Below are 24728 nucleotides of genomic sequence, written 5' to 3'. Positions count from 1 at the left end.
GAAAGTTTGATAAAGAACAGGAATGTTTATATAATTGTAAAGTACCTCCCCACAAAATTCATATCCATTTCAAAGAGGGCAGTTGAATAGTAGAGAAGCAGACACCACCTTAAACAAGCAATCACCTGCGAAATCACCAATCCTGGGCAAATCCAAATTCTGTACCATGTAGTGAGAAGAGCACAGCCTAATGTCTGTGGTATTTCTAATAAAAATTCAGAACCTGAATCTATTCTGGAGAAAACAGAACAAGTTAAAATAAGAGATCTTCTACAATAAAACTGGCCTCATCTTCATGTCAAGGGAATGAAAATTAAAGAAAGGCAGACTCAAGGAGACGAACGGCCATGGTAGTCAGCTGTTCTTGTTTGATTCTGGATTGCATTCTTTTGCATTATTGGGACAACTGGGGATACTCAAATTAGATCCAAGGATTTTGATGGCTGACTTTAAGAGGATGCCCTTGTTTATAGTGAAAACTCCAGGAATATTTAGGGGTGATAGGTTATCATGACCTTACTCTCAAATTGTTCAGAAAAAAAAGTATATTGTATTGCACTTGCAACCTTCCTGTTTGAGATTGTTAAACATTAAAAATACACATTGGATAAAATATAATTGACTGTTTAAAGGAAAAATAAACTCTAGGGTTTATAAATACATAGAAATAAAGTACATGGAAATAATAGCATGAAGCACAGGAAGGGGAAGATGAAAGCATACTCTTGCTAGGTTCTTATATGTAAAGTGATAAAAAATATTTTAAGGCATAATCTGAAATGAATTGAAAATTCAGGTGCTTACTGTGTAAATAAACATTAGCAGTCAACATGTAGGAGTTCAAAGAAAAACCAGCTACATAATTGTAGGAAGGAGTTTGATATGGCTTAGAAAAATAGCTAAGAATGACGTATTAATATGACACAAAAAGAAATAATCAGGGCAATAGTAACAGATTTTGTTACATAAAGCTTTAAATTTTCTCTGGTCAGACTCCATGGGCAAAACCGAAAGCAAGCATTAAGTGTAGGCATTGAGGGCTTCCCTGGTGGCTCAGATGGTAAAGCATCTGTCTGCAGTACGGGAGACCTGGGTTCGACCCCTGGATTGGGAAGATCCCTTGGAGGAGGGCATGGCACTCCACTATTCTTGCTTGGAGAATCCCCATGGACAGAGGTGCCTGGCAGGCTGCATCCACAGGGGCCACAAACAGTCTGATCCGACTGAGTGACCAAGCACAGCACATTAAGTGTAGGGGAAAAAATTTCAAATATGTTCCAGACAAAAGGTGAAAACTACCAGTATATAAAGGGTTTTCTTATAAACTGTAAGAAAATTATAGGAATTCCAATTTGAACACAAAGAAGATGTGAACAGGCAATTTATAAAGAAGAAACAGTGGACAAAAATGTCCTCATTCTGACTCTGTGCTATACATAAAGTGCGAGATGAAATACAAATACAGGTATACATCTTGTTACCCAAAATAACTTGAGCTCAGCTCTACATTTAGAAAGACGGGTTTAGTACATGGGATTTTATAATGTAAATCTGCCATCAGCCAGAATAAGGTGATATTTTACAACTCTTCCATTTATCAAGTAGTCCCACAAAATAGGGATTACATATTTATCAAAACAGGACAGAATATAACCAGTAGTTGGAATTATGGTTTATATTTCAGAGATCAATTCAATGACTTATAAGATATAGATACATGATTCTTGTTTTTATGAACTCACAATCTAAGGAAGAAAGACAAGAAGCATAAATATGTTTAACTAACTGAAAGTTGCATTATGACAAGCCCCATTTACATTCCAGAGTATAGGTGTAACATTTAAAGTTAAAGGATTAGGGATTAGAGATTAAAAGGTATGCAGTGAAGTATCTAAAATCTGTTGTACCTTAAATGACAACATGTTCTTGAATGAGGAAGGAAAGAAAGACATTTTTTTCATTCTTATTTACTATTTCTTTAATTTCTCCATTTTTGATTATTATAACAATTTACAACCATCCAAATGGATGACTTCCAAAAACTGAGATAGCCCAAAGGCAGTTGTAAAAAATGTTTTTTCTTCAAAATATGGTTTCCATCATTCATACAAGGTTCATAAAACCACTCTCTAAGAAAACATTATCAAAACAACTAGTTAAGACATGAATTCATACGAACCTGTAATATTGCTCTTTTGGGTAACTGTGAAATGTCAAATTCAGGAATCCCACCTACAAGAAAGCCTTCAGACACAAATTGTTCAGGAAAAAAGTATTCTTCTTTAGAACTTGTTTTGAATTTTAACTTGGAGAATTTTTGTAATTGAAGTTCATGCTTTAGCATCTGCCATGAAAATAATTTACAGATTCCATGGAATTGTTGTAAGGACTAAATGAGATGATACATATAAAGCACAATGCTTGATACAATGATAGCACCAATTAAACATTATTATCATCATTGTCATTATATAAATTATCATTGTCCAGAGCATATGTAATAGTCTCTGAACCACCAAAGCATTATAGATCATTTCCACTAGCTGTCATACAATACTGGCATAGGCAGTCACCTTGAAGATGTGGTCCAGCCTTCTCTTGTAGAAATGAGAAAGCTGAAACCCACAGAGTCAAGGTTCTGGTAATGACAGGATTGATACTTGGCACACGGAAGGGTAAGGGTTACCCTGGAGCTATAAGAGGTGAGTCAGGGGACTTCTTTGGTCCAATGGTTAGGACTCCACCCTGTCACTATCAAGAGCCCGGGTTTAAGGTCCCTGGTTGAGGAACCTAAGATGCTAGAAACCATGTGGCATGGCCAAAAATGAAAAAAAAAAAAAATATATATATATATATATAAATGTTTTTCTTTAAAAAATGTCAGAAGGAAAGAATTTGGAGAATTGCCTAATGTATCATTAGAGTAAATCCCCATTTTTACTTTCAATACATTCATTAAAAGCACATAATCAAGGAAAAAACCCTAAAGGGTAAATAAATGTTGTACCCATACACACACACAACTTTGCTGTAATATGTGTACATATTAGAGCCTAAGGAAGAGTGCACAACAGAGACTAGCACGTAGCTCTCTCCTCCCAGCAGACACCTGCCATCCTCACTCCACCCTAGTGAATGCAGTAGTACTGTTAGGCCAAGAAATCACATAGCTAAAGTAAAACATTTTCTTTAAATACTCAATTAACTATTTAATACATATCTACTCTAGTATTCTTGCCTGGGAAATCCCATGGATGGAGGAGCCTGGTAGACTACAGTCCATAGATAGGGTCACAGAGAGTCGGACACGACTGAGCGACTTCACTTTCACCACTTTCACTTATATTAAGGATAATATTTCTATGTCATATATAATATACACTGTCATACATATTTATTTATATATATATCAATTACTACAAAACATCATGTTTAGTATATGGGGATGGTTAGAGAACAGTGCTGCCTTCTCTCAGGGACATTCAGTTTAACGGGACATAAAACAGCAGCCTGGTCACGCTGGCCACCTTTTCACCAGGAACCGTAAAACGGGGTTTAATTTCTTCCTATTTTTCTCTTTCCTATTTATCCCAACTTTATATTTCAGACTATTAGTAAAACATTACATACTAAATAATGTAACTACAAAAAATTCCAGCATGTTTCTGTATCTGTTCCTAGCAGTTACTGTGAATATTCTAAAAAAACATTAAATGATAATTTACTATACTGATAGCTAAAGCAAACTAGAGATGTTTTTATTATATAAGTTTGGAGGAGTTTGCTTGGATCCTCTGTTTTGACTGCTTTAATTTCTCATAGGTGTCCCAGTTAAGAATGGTTCAAGTGTAGAAATTCAGTAGTTTTAAAGATAATTTAGTATTAAGATTTTAATTTACTAAATTGGATGTTCAAAAGAGTAGACAGAAGTGTAATCTTATCTAGAAAAGAATAAATTTAGTCTTTATTATTTATTTCTATTATAATCATATCAAACAATTTCTCTTCCACTTTAAACATTTATTTCCACTTAAACACTTGCTGAAACAAAATTCTTAGTGTCTTTATCAATAAATTTAAGTGAAATGTTAAAAAGATTTTTCCTTGATGTTGAACTTCAAATGAAAGAGCAAAATTCATTAGGAAATATTTTGGGTAAGTGAGGAGGCATTTAGATGATTAAATTAAAAGAACAAGGACCCCATTAAAAGTATATAATATTCAAATCTTTAGTGTTTTCCACACACAGTATTATTATCTGAGACAACATCAATGTAACAGCAAAGTTCAGTTTCTAAAAAAAATAAGTTTACAATATGCCATACCAGCTCATCTTCTCTCTTTTTAAACTTATGTCTTGCTCTATCCCTCCATTTATTTAGGGTAACTATCATCTTGTAGCAGTGGAACATCTTTTGTATCCGCAGTAGTGCATCTGAAGAAAATGCATTAGATTACTGTATATAATTACACGGTATTATAATTAATATTCTATCAGGTTTATAATATGAAACAATGCTGCATCTCATAGTTTTTATTTTAATTGCATCTGAAATTGATTACTATTGACAGCAATATATAGTACTGCTGAGACTTCATTAACTTGTAAACATTACCTTAGCCCTTATAAATTAAGATATTGTAGACGTAACAAAATGTCAAGTTATATAGCATTTCCTTTTTAACAAATCTGTTCTTTATAAAACCAGAACTTCCAGATTTATCCATAGAAGTAGAGTCATGAGATAGTACTTTTAAATACCCTGTGATTAAATAGATTGCTATATATATGTATATATATATATATTTATATGTTTAAGCAGGGGTCCAAAGCTCAAACACAGGGGCCAGGCCAGGCAGGAGGATGATTAAGGCAGGCCTCGGGGACACCATTCTTAACTATCGCTAATTGCTTCCTCTCAGAAATAGAGACCCACTACCTAGCTTAATCGGTAAAGAATCTGCCTGCAATGTAGGAGACCTGGGTTTGATTCCTGGGTTGGGAAGATGCCCTGGAGAAGGAAATGGCAATCCACTCCAATATTCTTGCCTGGAAAATCCCATGGACAGAGGAGCCTGGCGGGCTACAGTCCATGGGGTCTCACAAGTCGGACACGACTTAGCGACTAAACCACCACCACCACCCTAATGTTAAAATCACCAGAGTCCACTCTGAGGTACCAACAGGAGCCAATCAAGAGGAAAGGATTTACTGATTTGCAGCAGCCATAAACAGATCAATATGTAGTTAGCTGGATGAAATCTCTACTCCTGCTCTGAAGAGCACATACATGCACTGTCCACTCATTACAACTATCGAGGGTTTAAGTAAAAGAAAATTATTTTTCTCTAAGTTTTCTCAGAAATTCATTAAATAAAATATAAAGAATAAAGAGCTGTTTGTAAAAAAACAGTCAATTTTGATATCTATCTGTCCATCTACCTATCTATCCCAACTCTCTATTTTGTAAAAAAAGTTAATAGTAGCTCCCTATTTATATTGAAACTTGTATATATATCACACAAATAGATATAGAATTTTATTTAAAATATGCCTGCTTTCTTTTACACTAAAACTCTTTGAGACAAATCTCATTAAATACTTTAAATTCGTGACTTTACATTTCATGACAGTTTTCTAGACATAAAAATAATAAATTCTCTAGTACAAGTTATGTTTAACTGTTAAGTTTGTTGAAACTTTGGATCCATGAAAAGAAAAACCAATTGTTACTATATAAGGATTTACCTCTAAGTTGTTCTTTTCTATTTTTCACATAAGAGTGCCAGTGATGTAATACATGTTTTTTAAGTCTGAAATTGGCATATACTATTGCTGCTTCCATTTTTTCAGCCAGAAGTTCATCTTCATTTGTAGGAGGTATTGCTATCTCTCTCCATGTGCTATAAGCAGAAAACACAGGAATATGATATTTTGAAGTTACAGTAATACATTAGTAAATAAACAGAAAGAGAAGAAGTAATATACTGGGCCTCCTTTACCTCCTCAAAAATCACAGCTTCAAAGAAGCTGTTAAATTATTTGCATTGTTTTATTTACAATCAGTCCTGGCATTTTCTTTAAGCTTGCATTTCCCTTGTCTACATTTGTAAAGCCCCCAAAGCTCTGAAATTGAAACTTTTTTTTTTCTCCCATAACCTATTTAGAGGCAAAGCTAGACCTGACCTAAACTAATTTTGCATCAAAACTTCTCAGAATCTGACACATCACGGTTCATAGTATTTCTTCATTCCACTTAGCAAGAATATACAAATACATTGTATTGTAGAAATACTAATGTGTTCAGATATGTTTGGTTCCAATGTGCCATCCCAGACACAACTGAAGATGTTATATAATACACAGTGTGTGCAGAGATTTTCTTTCTAAAAAAATTTGAAGAAAGGGAATCTAGATTTCCGAATATGTCTGTCTCCAGGGATTTCAGATAAGGGGATTATAGACCCGTACTTTCAGTTTTGAAGTTCTATTTAAAAAAAGACAAAGTGGTACCTTGAAGAAACAAAGACTATCTTGTAACTAAGTCAAAGCTGAATAAATATAAAAGAAATATATAATATAAAATGGTGAAAACAAAATTAAATAGATAAAATCAGTACAACTGGCCAAAAGTGAGTTGTTCTTCATATGGAGAATCTCTAGAATAAGAACACAAAGAGGAGGGAATAATATATAAAACTCATGTTCTTACTGAAAGTGGGTCTTCAGTAAACGCCCCGTATAAAAAGTACATGCTCTTATCATTAATTCTGGAGTCATCTAAAATGAAGGAAGACATGAAATAACAAGCATTAGAAATAAATGAAATGCAAAGGCTACCTCTGGAAGATATAGAAGAGAATGAGAGCAGTGACTGCATCTGGGAAGTAGAGTTAGGCCTAGGGAGATAGGAACAGATTTCTGGAAGAAGTATAGACCATTTATATATTTTGGAATTTTATTGTGCATGCCTAACTATTTTTTTAAGTTGAAATCACAGCTTAAAATTTCATTATATTGCACTTACTTTAAAGCATTTTAAGGTAAACACTTATTATATTGACAGGAGTATAGAGTTGCTAGACCAGGGTTGGCTAGTCACTATTAAGTTGAATGGTTTTGCCTTCTCAAGAGTAGAAAATGAGGGAGGGATAAATTGGGGGACTGAGATCGACATATACACACTACTATATGTAAAATAGGTGACTGATAAGGACCGGCTGTACAGCACGGAACTCTACTTAATACTCTGTAATGGCCTGTATGGGGAAGAGTTTAAAAAGGAGTGGATATGTGCATATGTGTAACTGACGCACTTTGCTGTACACCTGAAACTACCACAACATTGTAAATCAATTATACTCCAATCAAATCTTTAAAATATAAATAAAATGGGGGATGAAACCAAAGTCAAAAAAAAAAAGTAGAAAGTGAGATTCTCTGTTTTAAAATATATATAGGAATGCCTCATTTAACAAGCAGGAATAGGAAAACTACGTAAGTTGAAAGTCTAAACTGTGGAATACACTGAAAGAGATGCAGGCATCACTTCCAGTTACTCACAATGACACACATTAATGTGGGAATAGCTCACCAAGGATTGCTGACATTGTTTGTGCCTTCTCTGTGTTCTTAACTATTTATTATAGGTACATGGCTAGTGTTAAGTGTGAATGATGGTTTTCTCTTGTTCTTGCCACCTGTTTACCATTTGTTGTTGTCTACTCGCTAAGTCATGGCCAAATCTTTGCAACCGCATGGACAGCAGCATGCCAGGCTTCCCTATCCTTCCCTATCTCCTGGAATTTGCTGAGATTCATGTCCGCTGAGTCAGTGATGCTATCTAACCATCTCATCTTCTGCTGCCCCCTTCTCCTGTTGCCTTCAATCTTTCCCAGTATCAGGGTCTTTTCCAGTGAGTTGGCTCTTTGCATCAGGTGACCAAAGTTTTGGAGCTTCAGCATCAGTCCTTCCAATAAATATTCAGGGTTGATTTCCTTTAGGATTGACTAGTTTGATCTCTTTGCAGTCCAAGGGACTATTATGGTCATATCTATTGAGTGTAGAGATAAGTTTCGTTCAAATATATACCAACTTCCCAGAATTCAGACAGACTTCAGTAGGTGATGACACCCCACTCTAGTACTCTTGCCTGGAAAAATCCCATGGATGGAGGAGCCTGGTAGGCTGCAGTCCATGGAGTTGCGAAGAGTTGGACTCAACTGAGCGACTTCAATTTCACTTTTCACTTTCATGCTTTGGAGAAGGAAATGGCAACCCACTCCAGTGTTCTTGCCTGGAGAATCCCAGGGACGGGGGGGGCCTGGTGGGCTGCTGTCTATGGGGTCGCACAGAGTCGGATACAACTGAAGTGACTTAGCAGTAGCGGCAGAATTCAGAATTCTACTTTTCCAAGTCAAGGATTTTTCTCCTTTGCTCATTGCTGTAAATGCTTTGATAAGTTAACAGATACAGCATGCACATGTTGATCATGAAGTCAATTTTAGGCATATAAGAAAGGCCTGTGTGCCCCCTGATATTCTGCCTCATGTTCAACGACATTTGAAAATTCTTGCTTTTAATGGGGATTACAAGTAAACTGTCTGTGGTGAGGGGAGAATATAAGTTATTGAAGTCTTTCTTTACTAAATTCTGATCTTCATGGGGGAAAGGAATCCAGGGGAGTAAAATCAGAGTATTGGGGTTGGCGGAGGGGGAGCTGCATGACATCTGTCTCAGCCCCATGGATTGTGGGTCTGAGCATTATGGAGGAAGAGACTACAGCAAAATCCAAAAGTTGCTCTTATGAGGTGTACAACACAAAATAAGGAAAGGCATTTCCCCCACTTCTGTACAGCACACACGGCACAGTGCCATCAAATTTCACGTGACTTTAAATTTTGTAAGTTGGGAATCATGTGATATAAAAGTATTACCTACCAAAATCTTACATTATGCCAGGTTTTGAAATAATGCAGACTCTCAAAATAAAGTTTTATCAAGAAGCACTTTATTTCAAAACTGGTGGGAAAATGAATGGAAGGTTTTAAGTTCTTGCTACACCATGGTACTATTTGGGCATGTAAATAAATGTGGCCTTAGTCTTGAAGTACAGGTTTGACTTACTAAACATCTTCAGAAAAGTTATAAAAGTTATCTCTTTTGAACAGTGTGACCATCAGTTATGGTTTGGCTAGAGCAAGGAATCCAGTGAAAGGAGTGCTATTTTGGCATCAGAAGGATTTGTGGTTAAAGGAGCCTGAAGCTCCACCTCAAGTTAGACATCAGAGCTCTTAGGAAGTCAAGAATAGCAGCACTATGACTCCACCTTTAGATGGTTTCACAGGTTTGGGACAGAAACAATCTTGGAATTCTTGAATTTACACAGAACAGCTTTGGGATTCCCAGGAGCAACTGATTGGAATTTTAAGGAAAAACCAACCTCTGTGTTACCCAGATAGGGCCTGGAAGCAGTGAAATTTGGGATATCAATACTGTTAGCAATGAGATGTTGAGCTTCCCTGGTGGCTCAGTAATGCAGACATGGGTTTTATCCCTGGGTCGGGAAGATCCCCTGGAGAAGGAAATAGCAACCCACTTCAGTATTCTTGCCTGGTAAATCCCATAGACAGAGGAGCCTGGTGGGCTACAGTCCATGCAGCTGCATAAAGAGTCAGACGTGACTTAATGACTAAACAACAACATCAAGTCAGCACTCTTACTGGTATCCCAGGTTGCTGACAGCTGGGGAAATTTTTAATTAATCAATTAATTTTATGGGGAAATTTTGAAATAAATGAAAGGATAATGAAATGCCATTACAAATCATTAATCCTAGTTTACAAACATACCAAATTCATGGCTGTTTAATGTCAGTAGTGATTGGTCCCATTAATTTTAAACTTTGTAAGACACTTACTTTATTTGTGTGTGTGCTCAGTAGCTTCAGTTGTATCTAACTCTTTGTGACCCCATGCACTGTAGCCTGCCAGGCTCCTCTGTCCATGGGACTCTCCAGGCAAGAATACTGGAGTGGGTTGCCTGCCCTCCTCCAGGAGATCTTCCCAAACCAGGGATCGAACCCCTGTCTCTTATGTCTCCTGCACTGACAGGCAGGTTCTTTACCACTAGCAGCACACTAGGCTTCCCTATCCTTCACTATCTCGCAGAGTTTGCTCAAATTCATGTCCATTGAGTCAGTGATGCTATCCCATCATCTTCCCCTCTTTTCATTTTTCTTTCAATCTTTCCCAGCATCAGGGTCTTTTCCAATGAGTCAGTTCATCACCCCAGATGGCCAAAGTATTGGAGCTTCAGCGTCAGCATCAACCCTTCCAATGAATACTCAGAGTTGATTTCCTTTAGGAATGACTGGTTTGATCTCCTTGCAGTCCAGGACTCTTAAAGAGTCTTCTCCAGCACCACAGTTTGAAAGCATCAGTTCATTGCTCAGCTTTCTTTATGGTCCAACTCTCACATCGGTATGACTACTGGAAAAACTACAGCTTTGACTATATGGACTCTTCTCTTTCAGCCTTATCAAGAGGTTCTTTAGTTCTCTTCACTTTCTGTCATTAGAGTGGTATCATCTGCATATCTGGGTTGTTGATATTTCTCCCTGCAATCTTGATTCCAGGTTGGGATTCATCCAGCCTGGCATTTCACATGATTGAATGTTTATGTTCTCCAGAATTCATATGCTGAAACCTAATCCCCAATGTAATGAATCGTATTTAGAGGTGGGGCTTTTTGGAGATGATTAGGTCATAAGGGTGGAGCTCTCATGAATAAGAAGTGTGTCTTTAGAGAAGAGACCCCAGAGAGTTCAGTCTCCCCTTCTGCCATGTAAGATTATAACAAGAAGATGGCAGTATATCAACCAGGAAGCTGGCTTTCAAGACAACGAATCTACCAGCACCTTGATCTTGGACTTCCCAGCCTCCAGAACTATTAGAAATAAATTTCTCTTGTTTATAACCACCCTATCTATGATATTTTCATTATAGCGTCCTGAACAGACTAAGACAGGGTGGAGTGAATTAATTTAAATCCCTCCCAGTTCTAAAATATTTATTTTTCATAGGCTATAAAAGTTATTAGTAAAAACAATAATAGTAAAAAAGAAACCATGCCTTTAATGAAGAAGTGAGCAGGGTCTAACATAGGTATCATGGCATGACATAAAATGTTAGATTTCTCACGATGAGTAGTTTTATTTTTTGACCTCAATATTATTGAAAAACTGTTTAATGCTCAAGTGGCTTTTGTACATGGAGGGAAACAGTGACTACTCTTTGTATTTTAGAGCTATGTTTAATAAACATATTTAATTCAGTACCACTTGGAAAAGTCCATTTTTGTTAAACATGTAAATATCTATTGCAAATTTTATTAGGTAAACTCCTTGAATGGCATCACCGACTCGATGGGCATAGGTTTGGGTAGACTCTGGGAGTTGGTGATGGACAGGGAGGCCTGGCGTACTGCGGTTCATGGGATCGCAAAGAGTGGGGACATGACTGAGCAACTGAACTGAACTGAAACTCCTTGAAACAACTTAAATGAAATTAAAACCTTATTAAGATGTTCTTTAGAACTCTCAAATGCCATACATAGCAGAAAAGCATACATTATGCCATACCATTAGCTACTATTACTAAACTTCACACTTAAACTTATCCTAAAGTAAACAGTATGAATCTAGTTGCATATCTTCATTTGTTGTTGTTCAGTTGCTAAGTCATGTCCGACTCTTTGCAACCCCACGGACTGCAGCATGCCTGGCTTCCCTGTCCTTCACCATCTCTCTGAGTTTGCTCAAAGTCATGTCCATTGAGTTGGTGATGCCATCCAACCATCTCATCCTCTGTCGCCCCCTTCTCTTGCCCTCAATCTTTCCCAGCATCAGGGTCTTTTACAGTGAGGCGGTTGTTCGCATCAGGTGCCCAAAGTATTGGACCTTCAGCACCAGTACTTCCAATGAATATTCAGGTTGATTTCTTTTAGGATTGACTGGTTTGATCTCCCTGTAGTCCAAAGGACTCTCAAGAGTCTTCTCCAGCACCACAGTTTGAAAGAATCAATTCTTTGGCACTCAGCCTTCTTTATGATCCAACTCTCACATCCATACATGACTACTGAAAAAACCATAGCTTTGAGTATGAGGACCTTTGTTGGCAAAGTGATGTCTCTGCTTTTTAATACACTGTCTAGGTTTGTCATAGCTATTCTTCCAAGGAGCAAGCATCTTTTAATTTTGTGGCTGCAGTCACTGTCTGCATTGATTTTGGAGCCCAAGAAAATGAAATCTGACACAGTTTCCATATTTTCTTTATCTATTTACCATGAAGTGATAGGACCGGATGCCATAATCTTTGTTTTTTGAATGCTGAGTTTTAAGCCAGCTTTTTCACTCTCCTCTTTCACCTTTATCAACAGGCTCTTTAGTTCCTCTTCACTTTCTGCCATTAAAGGGATATCATCTCCATATCTTCATATGCATATCGGCATATCTTCATTATTTCTATACTTTTTAAATTTTTGTTCCTTCCAGATTACAGTGACACTTGTGTTCATGCCTGCTCAGGAAATAGTAATCCACCCACTCTCACAAGAGAACAAATACTTTTGTAAACCAGCAAGATTATAGGATATGGTTATCTTGTTTGGGGAACAAGGTCTATCTGCTTCTCCCAAAGTATTAAAGCCCCAAATTTCCTTTTCATAGTTAAGCTTTGTTTGTTGTATCAGTAAGATTTTTTTAAGTCCATATCTTTCATTTAAAGTTTGGTAACAAAGTGCTCTCCCTGCCGGCAAGAATAGAAGGCGACATGCAGTCTGATACTTCGGTGTAAGAAGTAAAAGGGAAGGGGGACACAGTGTATTTGCTCACATTCTTTTCAAAAATAACAATGGGGAGACACACTAAAAGCTACTAAAATTGGTTACCTAGAGGAAGGGATGGAATAGAGTAGATACAGAGGCTGGAAAGGAAATAGTACTTCCTTGAATACTCATTTTATTGCTTTGATTTTGCCATCATGTGATGTTAGAAATAATTGAAAAAGCATAATTATAGCAAAGAAAGAAAAGATGACCATCAACACAAACAATTATTATTTTAAATAACAAAAAAGTATTATTTTAATGAAAATACCAGGTAGGATATACACATCTTCAAAGCAAAAAGAACTGAGTAATTTTCTTAAACTGCTTTCCATAGTTCTATGGTTAGTGGTCTTCTTGTATAGTTATTTCAAAACCATTATATAGGTATTGTAGGATGACACTAATAACCAATTAGTTAATGTCTGTAAGAATCAAGATTCATTAAAAGTGGGTCAAGCAGACCACGGGCGCCTCCGGATACAATGCGCTGGACAGAACCCAACGTCCACTCTGCAGTATTCTTGTTACCAGAGAACAAAAGGAAAAACAAACCTGAATATCACGTTTGTAGATCTACCTTCAGACTTGCAGGAAATACAAGAAACAAAACAAATGAAAGGAATTAGAGGAAACAAGAATGTGGGACCTTTTACATGACAGATGATCTGTTTTCTTCAATAAATTAGTGGCATGGGGAAAAAAGAAGAAAGAACTATTGCTGATTACTAGAGATATTAGATATTAGTATGGAACAACCAAGTATAATATGTGAACCCTGTATGGATATCAACTTAACAGAGCCATATGTAAAAAGGCATTTTTGAGGCAATTTGGAAAACCCAAATATGGAGTAAATATGGAGTCTATATATATATCTGAATGTAGTCAGTCCTAGACGATATTCAGGTGTTATTGCTCATTTCATTACGTTTCATAGGCATTTGCACTGTGCTGTGTTCTCTGTCAGGTGGTGCAGTGGTAAAGAATCTGCTTCCAATGCAGGAGATGTGGATTCTGTCCCCGGGTAGAGAAGATCCCCTTGAGCTGTTGTTGTTGCTGTTCAGTTGCTCAGTGGTGTCCCATCCCCTGGAGTAGGAAATGGCAACCCACTCTGGTATTCTTGCCTGTGAAATCCCAAGGACAGAAGAGCGTGGTGGGCTCCAGTCCACTGGGCTGGACATGACTGAGTGACTGAGTACAATATTCTCTAAAAATGCCGTTTCTTGTTAAAGATGCACAGTGAAGTATTTACCAGTAAAAGTAATACAGCTCCCGAGATTTACTTTCTAATACTCCCAACCAAAGGTGGAGAGGAGAATAATTAAGAAAATTGGCAAAATATTCATTATTGTTTAAGCTGAATAAGGGGAATTATTATATACTCTCACTTTTGAGTTATGTGTAAGTTTTTTCTATAATAAAAATGTTTTAATGCTATAAATGCCTTTTCTTCTTGTAATTAGTAGGCCCATCTAGAGATTTCATTTCCTAAGAAATGAGAATCAAGTCTGTGAAGTTATTTTTCCTTCTTAACAATAGACAATTCTTTCATCTTGGAACACACAGTTAGACTGTCTATCTACTGTTATGAGAACAATTTCTCTGTCTTTTATAATTGTTTGGCTTATGGTTTCTTGTATTCATTCTTCTCTTGGCAAAGAATAACAAACAAATGCTTATTATTAAAATGGGCATGTAAACAGGCTGTCCTTGCTGGGCAGGACTGCGTAGTGTGAAGCCATGATGACTGCACCATAAAAAAATGCTGAAACCATGCAAAGCACTCTTAACTATCAATGAGGAAAATTGCGATTGTTTGTGATCTATAAAACATTTTAATCAAAACATTAAAATCTCTCTGACTAGCAGTTATAACTATAGGAAAGAAAAATAAAGGGGGAACACAACTAATGTTTATTTGGTGTACTATAATTTTAAATGCCTTGGGATTGTTTGGTTGTTAAGTTGTGGCTGACTCTTTTGTGACCTCATGGACTGTAGCCTGCCAGGCTTCTCTGGCCATGGAATTTTCAGGCAAGAATACTGGAGTGGGTTGCCATTTCCTTCTCCAGGGGATCTTCCCAACCCAGGGATCCTGTATGTATCTTTTGCATTACAGGCAGATTCTTTACCACTGAGCCACCAGGGAAGCAATCATTGCATATGGTGACTACAGCCATGAAATTAAAAGATGCTTGCTCCTTGGAAAGAAACCTACAACAAACCTAGACAATGTGTTAAAAAGCAGAGACATCATTTTACCAACAAAGGTCTGTGTAGTCAAAGCTCTTTTTTTTTTCCAGTAGTCATGTATGGATGTGCAAGTTGGACCATAAAGAAGGCTGAGTGCCAAAGAATTGATGTTTGTGAATTGTGGAACTGGAGAAGACTCTTGAGAGTCCCTTGGGCTGCAAGGAGATCAAACCAGTCATTCCTAAAGGAAATCAATATTTCCTTTATTTCCTGAATATTCATTGGAAGGACTGATGCTGAAACTGAAGCTCCAATACTTTGGCCACCTGGTGTGAAGAGTCAATTCATTGGAAAAGACCCTGATGCTGGGAAAGATTGAAGGCAAAAGGAGAAGAGGGTGTGGAGGATGAGATAGTTAGATAGTATCACCAACTCAAGGGACATAAATCTGAGCAAACTCCAGGAGATAGTGAAGTACAAGGGAGCCTGGTATGCTACAGTCCATGGGGCTGCAATGAGTCAGACACGACTTAGCGACTGAACAACAACACAGATTTACAGTTTGCAAAGTTATATCTAGTTTCTGTTTTTTTCTGACTTATGAAGTGGGCATTATTTCTATGCCTTGCTGAATTTTCATATCCCATTCTAAATCTGGATCCGCACCAGTATTTTGTACTTTTAATGTCATGAAATATCTCTGAAAATTTATTTTCAAGTGAAACTTAAGATTTGAAGTAGCTACAGTGTCTCTTAGAATTCTGTGCAAACTTTTAAAGATTCTCTATAGGGTTATAGCTAGACATGGGACACAATCTGATTGTGTTTTATGAGGTCAGTTTCAAAATATTGCCAATGTTTACCCTTCTAGATCAGTGGTTTATAATAATTTTAGTATCTTACAGCAGTGGTTTTTCAAGCTTTTTTTCATGCGACATTATTCTCAATTCAGGACTATTCTAGAGGATAAGGGGTGAAGAGGAGAGGGCCAAGAATGCCATCCCCTGGATCTTCCCTTTCCAGCTCCTGAGGTTGCCCCAAAACACCTCCAAGAACACACTTTGCAGATGTCTGTACTCTATAGTGGATCAAAATTCTGTGCTTGATAAAGTCATTGAGACTCACATATGATGCAGATCATCTATGATCAAACAAATGGGTTCTTCCCAGTGTACTGGTGCCTCAGAATCATCCCAGGCTTGACAGAAATTCTCATCTATTTCTATCTCTCTGTTGCAGACACTGGTTAGGATCCAATGTTACTCTCTACCCATCCTTCTTCTTGTTTTTTAAACAAGTTTTTAAATTTATTTGTTTTCCCTGGTGGCTCAGTGGCAAAGAATACACCCGCAGTGTAGGAGATGCAAGAGACACAGGTTCGATCCCTGGGTGGGGAAGATCCTCTAGAAAAGGGAATGGCAACCCACTCCAGCATTCTTGCCTGGAGAATTCTATGGACAGAGGAGCCTGGCAGGCTACAGTCCATGATGCAAAGAGTCGGACATGACTGAGCTACTAACACTTTATTTCTGGCTGTGCTGGGTCTTTGTTGCTGCTTGGGCTTTTCTCTAGTTGCAGCGAGCAGGGGCTACTCTGCATTGCACAGGCTTCTTACTGCAGTGGCTTCTTTTGTTGCGGAGCACAGGCTCGAGGGCACTGAGCTTCAACAGTTGCAGCATTCGGGCTCGATAGTTGTGGTTCCCCAGCTCTAGTGCACAGGCTCAGTAGTTGTGGCCGATGGGCTGAGTCGCTGAGGCATGCGGGATCTTCCTGGATCAGGGATTAAACTTGAGTCTCTTGCGTTGGTGGGTGGATTCTTTACCACAGAGCCAACAGGGAAGCCCCTCCACCCATCCTTCTAAATGACTCTTCGGTTCATTCCTGGCTCTCAGCACTCACTGTGACCATGACTTTGATTGCACTTTTCAATGCCTGGCTTCACCAGCAACTAGCCCTGCCTACCCTAACCGAGACACTGGTGAGGGATCTAGAGATATCACACGTCTAATTCATGTTGCTGTTTCTCTCCCCACATGCCTTTTGTTATTTTACCTTCTCTCAGTTACACAATCTTTGTTCTAAAAGTCTCCATATCCTGCAGTACTTCCTTGCCCTCTTTACAGGATCAAAACCAACTGTTGGAGCTGGTTGTTCCTCTCATTAAGTTGGTCTGGCTTTTAAGTTAGGTTCTTATTAATGTTTCAGCCATATCTTTGTAGCATAGTTCCTGGACAGACAGCAAAGAAAATGGAGGAGGATGGAATACAGAGGTAGTAGATTAGAATGGAAAGAAACTATCCTCCTTTAAAGCTTTCCATAATGCTATTTTTTCTTTTTTTACCATTGTAAAGATGCAAGAGAGGGGCAGAAGGAAAAAGGGGGAAATTTAATGGAAAGATTTTATCAGAAAGATGAATAATAACTGCCTCTCCAAATGCTTCTTGGAAGTTTGGGGAGGTTACTATAAGTGTTGCTTTGTGTGTGTGTTTGTATATATGTATGAAATGTTGCTTCACTTTCCTGAGTTCCTCAATTTCAAAAACAATTTGACCTCATACCTCTCATGAAATCTAAAATCTATTTGAGAGCTTCCATCCAAACTTAAGATGTATAGTGTAGAATGTTTGGTTAATAATACTTACCAGCTGATCATCCAGTCCAAAAAGTTGTTCCAGGTAAGTTTCAGACAGTCTCCGAATTTTTGGTTTCATTAATGGATCAATGCACATATCCCTTTAAAAAATCATAAGATGTAGTCAAAAAATCATTTCATTTCATAGCTGTTAGTTCCATTATTAAATCTGTGATTTTAAACGGTGGAGGGGAAGGGAAGCAAAAACACTTCCCCTTGGGATAAACATGTCAGAATCTCCTGGAGAACTTTTTCAAATTACTCCCCCTCACAATTCTGCTGAGCTCCCCAAATAGGCATGCCTCCATCCTCATCCTCAAGTTGAAATAAACTGCCCTATGAGCACATGTTCTTGATAACAGTGTGCTATGTTTCTGAGTTAGGAACAAGTGGAGAAATTGTTACTATTGAAGTTTAGGGGATTTAAAAGCCCATGCAAAGATTCTTTAATAATCTTAAGATTGGAAACATTCATTAGCAAGACCTCTTTGGATACTATACAATGAGTGTTTTATCTTCAAAATAAAATATCTCCCTACCATTAATCACAAGACTACTCACCAGAGTAGAGTTTCAAGACCATTTTCCATTATTCCAATGATCATTTCCTCTAAATACCTCAGAGGATCCTCAGGACATGTAACCAGTAGACCACATAACAGAGCCTGGGGAAAGGAAGTAGAATCAGTGTGTCTGGATCTGCATGTTCCTCCTAAGCAACAGATAGACTTTCTGTTCAGTCAATTACAAAGTCAAATAACATGACAGTTTTTTAAGTAAATGTGCCTTATAGATACCCCCTCTATATTTATTCAGTGCTACCAAATGACCAAAACAAAATGCAGTTTACCTTTACTCTTTAAAAAAATCCATTATAAATGGCAACAGAGTCATTGCACAGAATTTTGCATTACTTGAGAAGTACTTTACAGTCCAAATGAAGACATAGTTGTGATTACCATAGATCAATGGTTTCTACCAATTTTAAATATGAAGAACCCTTTTTATTGATGTATAGTTGATTTACAATGTTATGTTAGTTTATGGTGTACAGCAAAATGCTATATATGTGTATACATATATACATACATACATATGCTGTGCTGTGCTTAGTTGCTCAGTCATGTCTGACTCTTTGCGACCTCGTGGACTGTAGCCCACCAGGCTCCTCTGTCCATGGGGATTCTCCAGGTAAGAATACTGGAGTGGGTTGCCATGCCCTCCTCCAGGGGATCTTCCCAACCCAGAGATTGAACCCAGGTCTCCCACATTGCAGGCAGATACACACACACACACACACACACACACACACACACACACACATACATGCATACATATATATGGGCTTCCCCAGTGGCTCAGTGGTAAAGAAACCACCTGCAATACAGTAGATGCAGGAGACATCATGAGTTCAGTCCCTGGGTGGGGAAGATCTCCTGGAGGAGGACATGGTAACCAACTCCAGTGTTTTTGTTTGGAGAATCCCATGGACAGAAGAGCCTGACAGTCTACAGTCTATAGGGTCGCACAGAGTTAGACATGACTGAAGTGACTTAGCAATCACACATGCATATAACCATGTATATATATAATTTTTCATTATGGTTTATTATAAGATATTGAATATAATTCCTTGTGCTATACATTAGGACCTTGTTGTTTATCTGATAATCCCAAACTCCTAATTTGTCTCTCTCCACTTTTCCTTTTTCCTCTGGTAACTGTTTTCTATAACTGTGAGTCTGTTTCTATTTTGTAAATAAATTCATTTGTATCATATTTTATATTTCACATATAAGTGATATCACATGGCATTTGTATTTCTCTTTCTGGTTTACTTCACTTAATATGATAATATCCAGATCCATCCATGTTGCTGCAAATGGCATTATTTCATTCCTTTTTATGAGCAAGTAGCTTTCTATTCAGAGAAGGCAATGGCAACCCACCCCAGCGTTCTTGCCTAGAGAATCCCAGGGACAGGGGAGCCTGGTGGGCTGCCGTCTATGGGGTTGCACAGAGTTGGACATGACTGAAGCGACTTAGCAGCAGCAGCAGCTTTGGTTGTATATACTGCATCTTCCTTATCCATTTATCTGTTGGTGGACATTTGGGCTCCTTCCATGTCTTGGCTATGAGGAACTTCTTTTTAAAGTCAAAAATTCCTCAGACTTAACCATGAAAATGACTGAGAAAATCCAATATCAAAATCAAAATTTACTGTGAATCCAAAAATTCTTTTAAAAATGCTTTCAAATTTTATCATTCACAACATTTTCAGGGTTATATTTGAAAAACTGTAGCACAGTTCATATACTTGATAAACAAATGACTTATTGGATTATATCTAAGATAATCCTTAAGGCACATATATGGAACATCAGAAAGCTGCTGCCATCTTATTTTCTTCTATGAGTTCCTCCCAAAAGAAGGAACTTCTTATTAAAGTATTGGTGAGACATACATTGAATATCTCTCCATCTGAGACAGAGGAAAAGGATTTGCAGCACACATCTCACAGAAACCACCTGGAATCCTTAGACATTTCTCTTTGCCTCTTGGTTCACTGGTGGGTCTTCTGGGTGTGTGTGTGTGTGTCTGTGTGTGTGTATAGTGACAGAGGCACTCTCTTTGGCTCTTATTCCACATAAGATCTACTTTTGCTGGATTTTTTCCTGCTCTTCTAACTCTTATGAACAAAATAATTCCACCTTCCAGTCATGCAGAGTTCTTCCCACCTCCATGGGCCAAGTCAACAGATGCAGGCCTGGGGTCCTGTATTAGATCCTCAGCTGTTCTCACAGTATTCCTTCAAATAAGAAGAGGATCATCTCTCTTGATTGAATCCGCACAACACATTTTCCTCCTTTCAGTAACTCCATGTCCCCCTCTTGGTGTGCAGCCTGCAAGTCGGGAACCTAGCCTTTAGGACTGTGGTAAGACCTCCATGTCTCTCCCTCCCCACCTCTGCCTCCTGACCTAGCTGCACCCCAGGTGCTAACAGTGAGCGCTCAGCCATCTGCAGACTAATTTCCTTTTCCCTCAAACCTAAAGAATATTGTGACAGAGGAGATCAGTGTTTTCACAAGTTGGCAAGCTGGATTTGAATAGCCTTCTACTGAAGTTGTTACCTGGAGGCTAGACTTCAGAGCCTGGCAGGCTACAGTCCATGAGGTTGCAAAAGAATCAGACACGACTTAGCAACTAAACCATAACAATAACAAGAATTCAGCCAACTCCCTAAACAGCCCTGATGAAAAGCCCATCTGCATTCTAGCACTTCTGTGCCTTGATCACCAGAGTACTGAGCTCCTCCACGCCCTGCTCCACACCATCCTTTTCATCCTGGTCTGGTATCCAGAGGACATCTGCATCAGCATAACCTGGGAAATGACCTGGTCTCAGAGGATGAGACATAGGAACCTGCATTTTGATTAGCTCCCCAGGTGATTCTTATCACACTAGTGCCTTACTGGAGATCACCTTTAAAATAAATTATTAAGGAAACTGGCATCTGATTAATAAATATGAGAAGTTGCTTATTTCTTTACATTTCCAAGTTCCACAGACCAGAAAACTACTTTTCCTGGAAAGTTATCCTGCAGAAATCAAATCAAGTTGAAAGAGTAAGTCTCTGGATTGCTAATAAAGTCATGTAGAACTAGCATACTTCAAGTGTTCACTTTTTACATAAGAAATCTCATTGTTCATAGTTTCCCATTGGGCAAAAGAAAAACCTGAGGTTCCACATATTAATGTGAGAATAGTGCATAGCTCCATATAAATAAGAAAGCATATTTCTTATGCTTATCTGTTAGTGAATCAACAGATTTTTTTTCTGCTCAGTGAAAATAAAAACTGTAAAACCATTAACTTGCTTTTTATAAGCAGAGACAAAATATGCAAACATGCCTGCAAGATGAATGTTTGATTCTGAAAAACAATGAGTAGGGCTTTGTTATTGCTAGTTTTCTTAGTAAAAACTTACATGGTCAAGGACAAAAAAACACCACAACTTAGTTGTATTCTTCAGGTTTATAAATTCACAAAGCAATTGTGCAAGACTCCACTTTCTTTTGGCTCTGCTTCCCTAATCTCAGTCCAGAATATTTCTCAGATATTCTGAAAAATGTCTGGGTACTGAGGACAAATGGGAGTTTATCCAGGACAATTGTTTCTACTCCTTTACACTACTACCCATCTTTCAAGAAGCAAGATAATGCAATGAATGGAGTCCACTGGGTTTAACTCTTGTTCTTCTGTTTCCTTAACTACACATGGGATAACAAAAGTATATATGTTATAGGGCTATCCTGATAATTAAATGAATTCATGTATGTAAAGAACTTTAACTTGTTTCATAGCAGAAAATAAGTACTCAATAGATAATAATGATAGTAAGCCATCATCATTTTTAAACCATTTCATTGCTAATTATCATTTCCATTAGAGAAAAAAGATTGGACAAAGAGAAAAGAAATTTAAAAACATTCCCTCATACCATTCAAAGGCCAGTATAATGACAGAGGAAGAGAGACTGGCTTTATATCAAGTCTACTAGAAGAAATTAAGACCAATGCGTTTGGTGGGAAATGGTCAGGAGGGAGAAATTTATAGAACAATAATTTAAGCAGCAAGATAGTAACTGTCTATTAGAACTATGGGTAGATGTAAGACACTTGAGAGAACAAATCTTGTTTATCTTTTTAGATACCCAAATAAACATAGTGGAAAAAAATGCTAAGGGCCTAAATAGCAATACAGAAGATAATTTCTTCTTGAGGGCAGAGAAGAAATGACTGCCAAGTGCTTGTGGGATACTCAGAAGTTGGAGAAACTTTCAAGTGGTAAGGAAAGGGTAAAGGTCTTCTCTTGGCAAGAGCAGAGCCTCAGGAGCACAGACCAGTTTGGCTGGAATGGAGGATAAATGTGAGAGATGAAATGAGAGTCACTCTGTGAAGACACCAGAATTCCATACTGGGACCCAGGACTGGTTCCTCCTCTACACCCATTAGGTTATTCATGATCAAACCCATGCAAGATCATTCATGTGGCCAAAGTCACAGATGGCCATATGTCAGAGAGTCACAGTTCAGTGTGTTTCTAAAATCCCTCTAGGGATGACCTTGACTTTTAGCAGGTATATTCTTCTGGATTTCACAGATGAGGCAAAGACGGGCCAAGTGATTCACAGAGCCAGCATATTTTTAAACTACAAACCCAGGACTCCTCCCCTGCCCATACCATGCACTGAAACAAAATTGTGTTGCATGTGTATCTTCCTCCAGAACTTGAGGATTTTTTTCACATTATCTATCCCCCAAAATTTTATTCGTATGTAAATGCCAAAACACATTCTTATTTCAAATAGATCAAAATCAACATATAGTTTACACCTTGTTGCTGTTTTTTTTTCTTTCTTTTTTTCAGATGAGATTGCTTTTAAAATTGCAATGTCAACATCACATACAGAAACGCCTTTATTTAGGAAGTGGCCTAAGTTCCTCGGAGAAGGCAATGGCATCCCACTCCAGTACTCTTGCCTGGAAAATCCCATGGGTGGAGGAGCCTGGTGGTCTGCAGTCCATGGGGTTGCTACGAGTTGGGCATGACTGAGCGACTTCACTTTCACTTTTCACTTTCCTGCGTTGGAGAAGGAAATGGCAACCCACTCCAGTGTTCTTGCCTGGAGAATCCCAGGGATGGGGGAGCCTGGTGGGCTGCTGTCTATGGGGTCACACAGAGTCGGACACGACTGAAGCGACTTAGCAGCAGCAGCAGCAGGCCTAAGTTCCTAAACCCTGTTCAAAGTCCCTTCTACCTCCCTCCCCTCCAACCTCCAAAACAAGTCCAAAGTGACATCTCAGAAATGCTCACCATCCCCATGTGTGGTAGAGATGGTGTTGGCATGTGTTTCTATGGATGTTACTAAGTTAAAAATGTGAAAGTAAAGGGAGTTCTGTGTCTTATGGACGTTTAAGTAGAGGGTGTCAAATTTTTATTTTAGATACCCTATAACTAAAAACATATTGAAGATTATGGAAAGGGACCAACTGGCCTTAACCACTAAGGAGGGACCCCAGGGACAGGAAGATGCCCCTCAAGGTCAGAACTTGAGGAGTTTTAAGGAAGACTGGACAGGTGAGGAGACACAGCCTGTATAAAGTGAGAGTGAGACACTGGATCCCAGGCCCAGCAGGATCGTGCGTGGCCCAGTGGGGAGGTGGTTACCAGCTAGGTAATCCCTAGTTGAGTAGGTGAATTGTTACTAGAGAACTAGTAAGTCATATGCTTTTTGGTTAAGTGTCCCATGGGTTTGTCTCTGAACTGCATCTGTGAATTGGTGGGCTGGGCTCAGCAAGCACAACTGCCCCCAGGAGAAGCCACAACCTTCTAGCTCCAAGGTCTAGCAAGATGAGTTAGTGTGACCAGTTCCTTCTCTTCTGCATAAGCCTGTAGTTTCTTGCTCACATATTCAGTAATCCTGATTCTTAAAACTGTGGCAAGTATTTGCAGCAATTAGTCTAAAAAAAATTCTGATAGTAGAATCTATGTGATTTAGAAATAAATACAGTATTTTTAAAATACGGTTGGAAACTTAATCATGAAAGACACACAAACTATAAAAACTACATAAAAATTTTTTTAAAGTATTTATTTCTAAAAATGGAAAATTTTGCATAAAAACCATGATTTGTAACTTAAACATGCCCTCTGCTGGGCAGATCTAGTTTTGCAAATTCCTTTAATCTTTCTTACATGTTAAACTGAAATCTGAGCTAACACTTTTTCACTCTCAGATATAGTTTCTGTATGTAGCTGTTTAATAGTTTTGTAGACACTATGCCCTTAATATCTTGCCCGTCTTTGGTCCTTATGGGGCAGGCCTTGTTTGTAGACACTGTGCTGACTTCTGCCCAGCTGTAGGAAACTGAGGGAGAAACAGATTTCTAAATACTTTTGATGACCTACTTGTGATAGTCTACCAACAGGGCTTCATTGTATGGACTCCTA

General features: G+C 38.2%; 1 protein-coding gene across 1 annotated transcript in view; it reads right to left on the bottom strand.

Moving 5' to 3' along the window:
• Positions 1–24728, bottom strand: part of FBXL13 (F-box and leucine rich repeat protein 13) — a 220013-nt gene that overhangs the window by 184794 nt on the left and 10491 nt on the right. The window contains exons 2-7 of the mRNA XM_014478077.2: positions 18276–18379; positions 17725–17815; positions 6714–6781; positions 5750–5904; positions 4326–4435; positions 2180–2344 (exon numbers count right to left, since the gene is read on the bottom strand). Of these exons, the coding sequence (XP_014333563.2) occupies positions 2180–2344; positions 4326–4435; positions 5750–5904; positions 6714–6781; positions 17725–17815; positions 18276–18379 (693 nt within the window). The remainder of the gene's footprint in view (positions 1–2179; positions 2345–4325; positions 4436–5749; positions 5905–6713; positions 6782–17724; positions 17816–18275; positions 18380–24728) is intronic.

This window comes from Bos mutus, chromosome 4, assembly GCF_027580195.1.
Source record: "Bos mutus isolate GX-2022 chromosome 4, NWIPB_WYAK_1.1, whole genome shotgun sequence".
Lineage (NCBI taxonomy): Eukaryota > Metazoa > Chordata > Mammalia > Artiodactyla > Bovidae > Bos > Bos mutus.
Note: the sequence above shows the minus strand (reverse complement) of the source record. Positions and strands in the feature narration are given on the sequence as shown.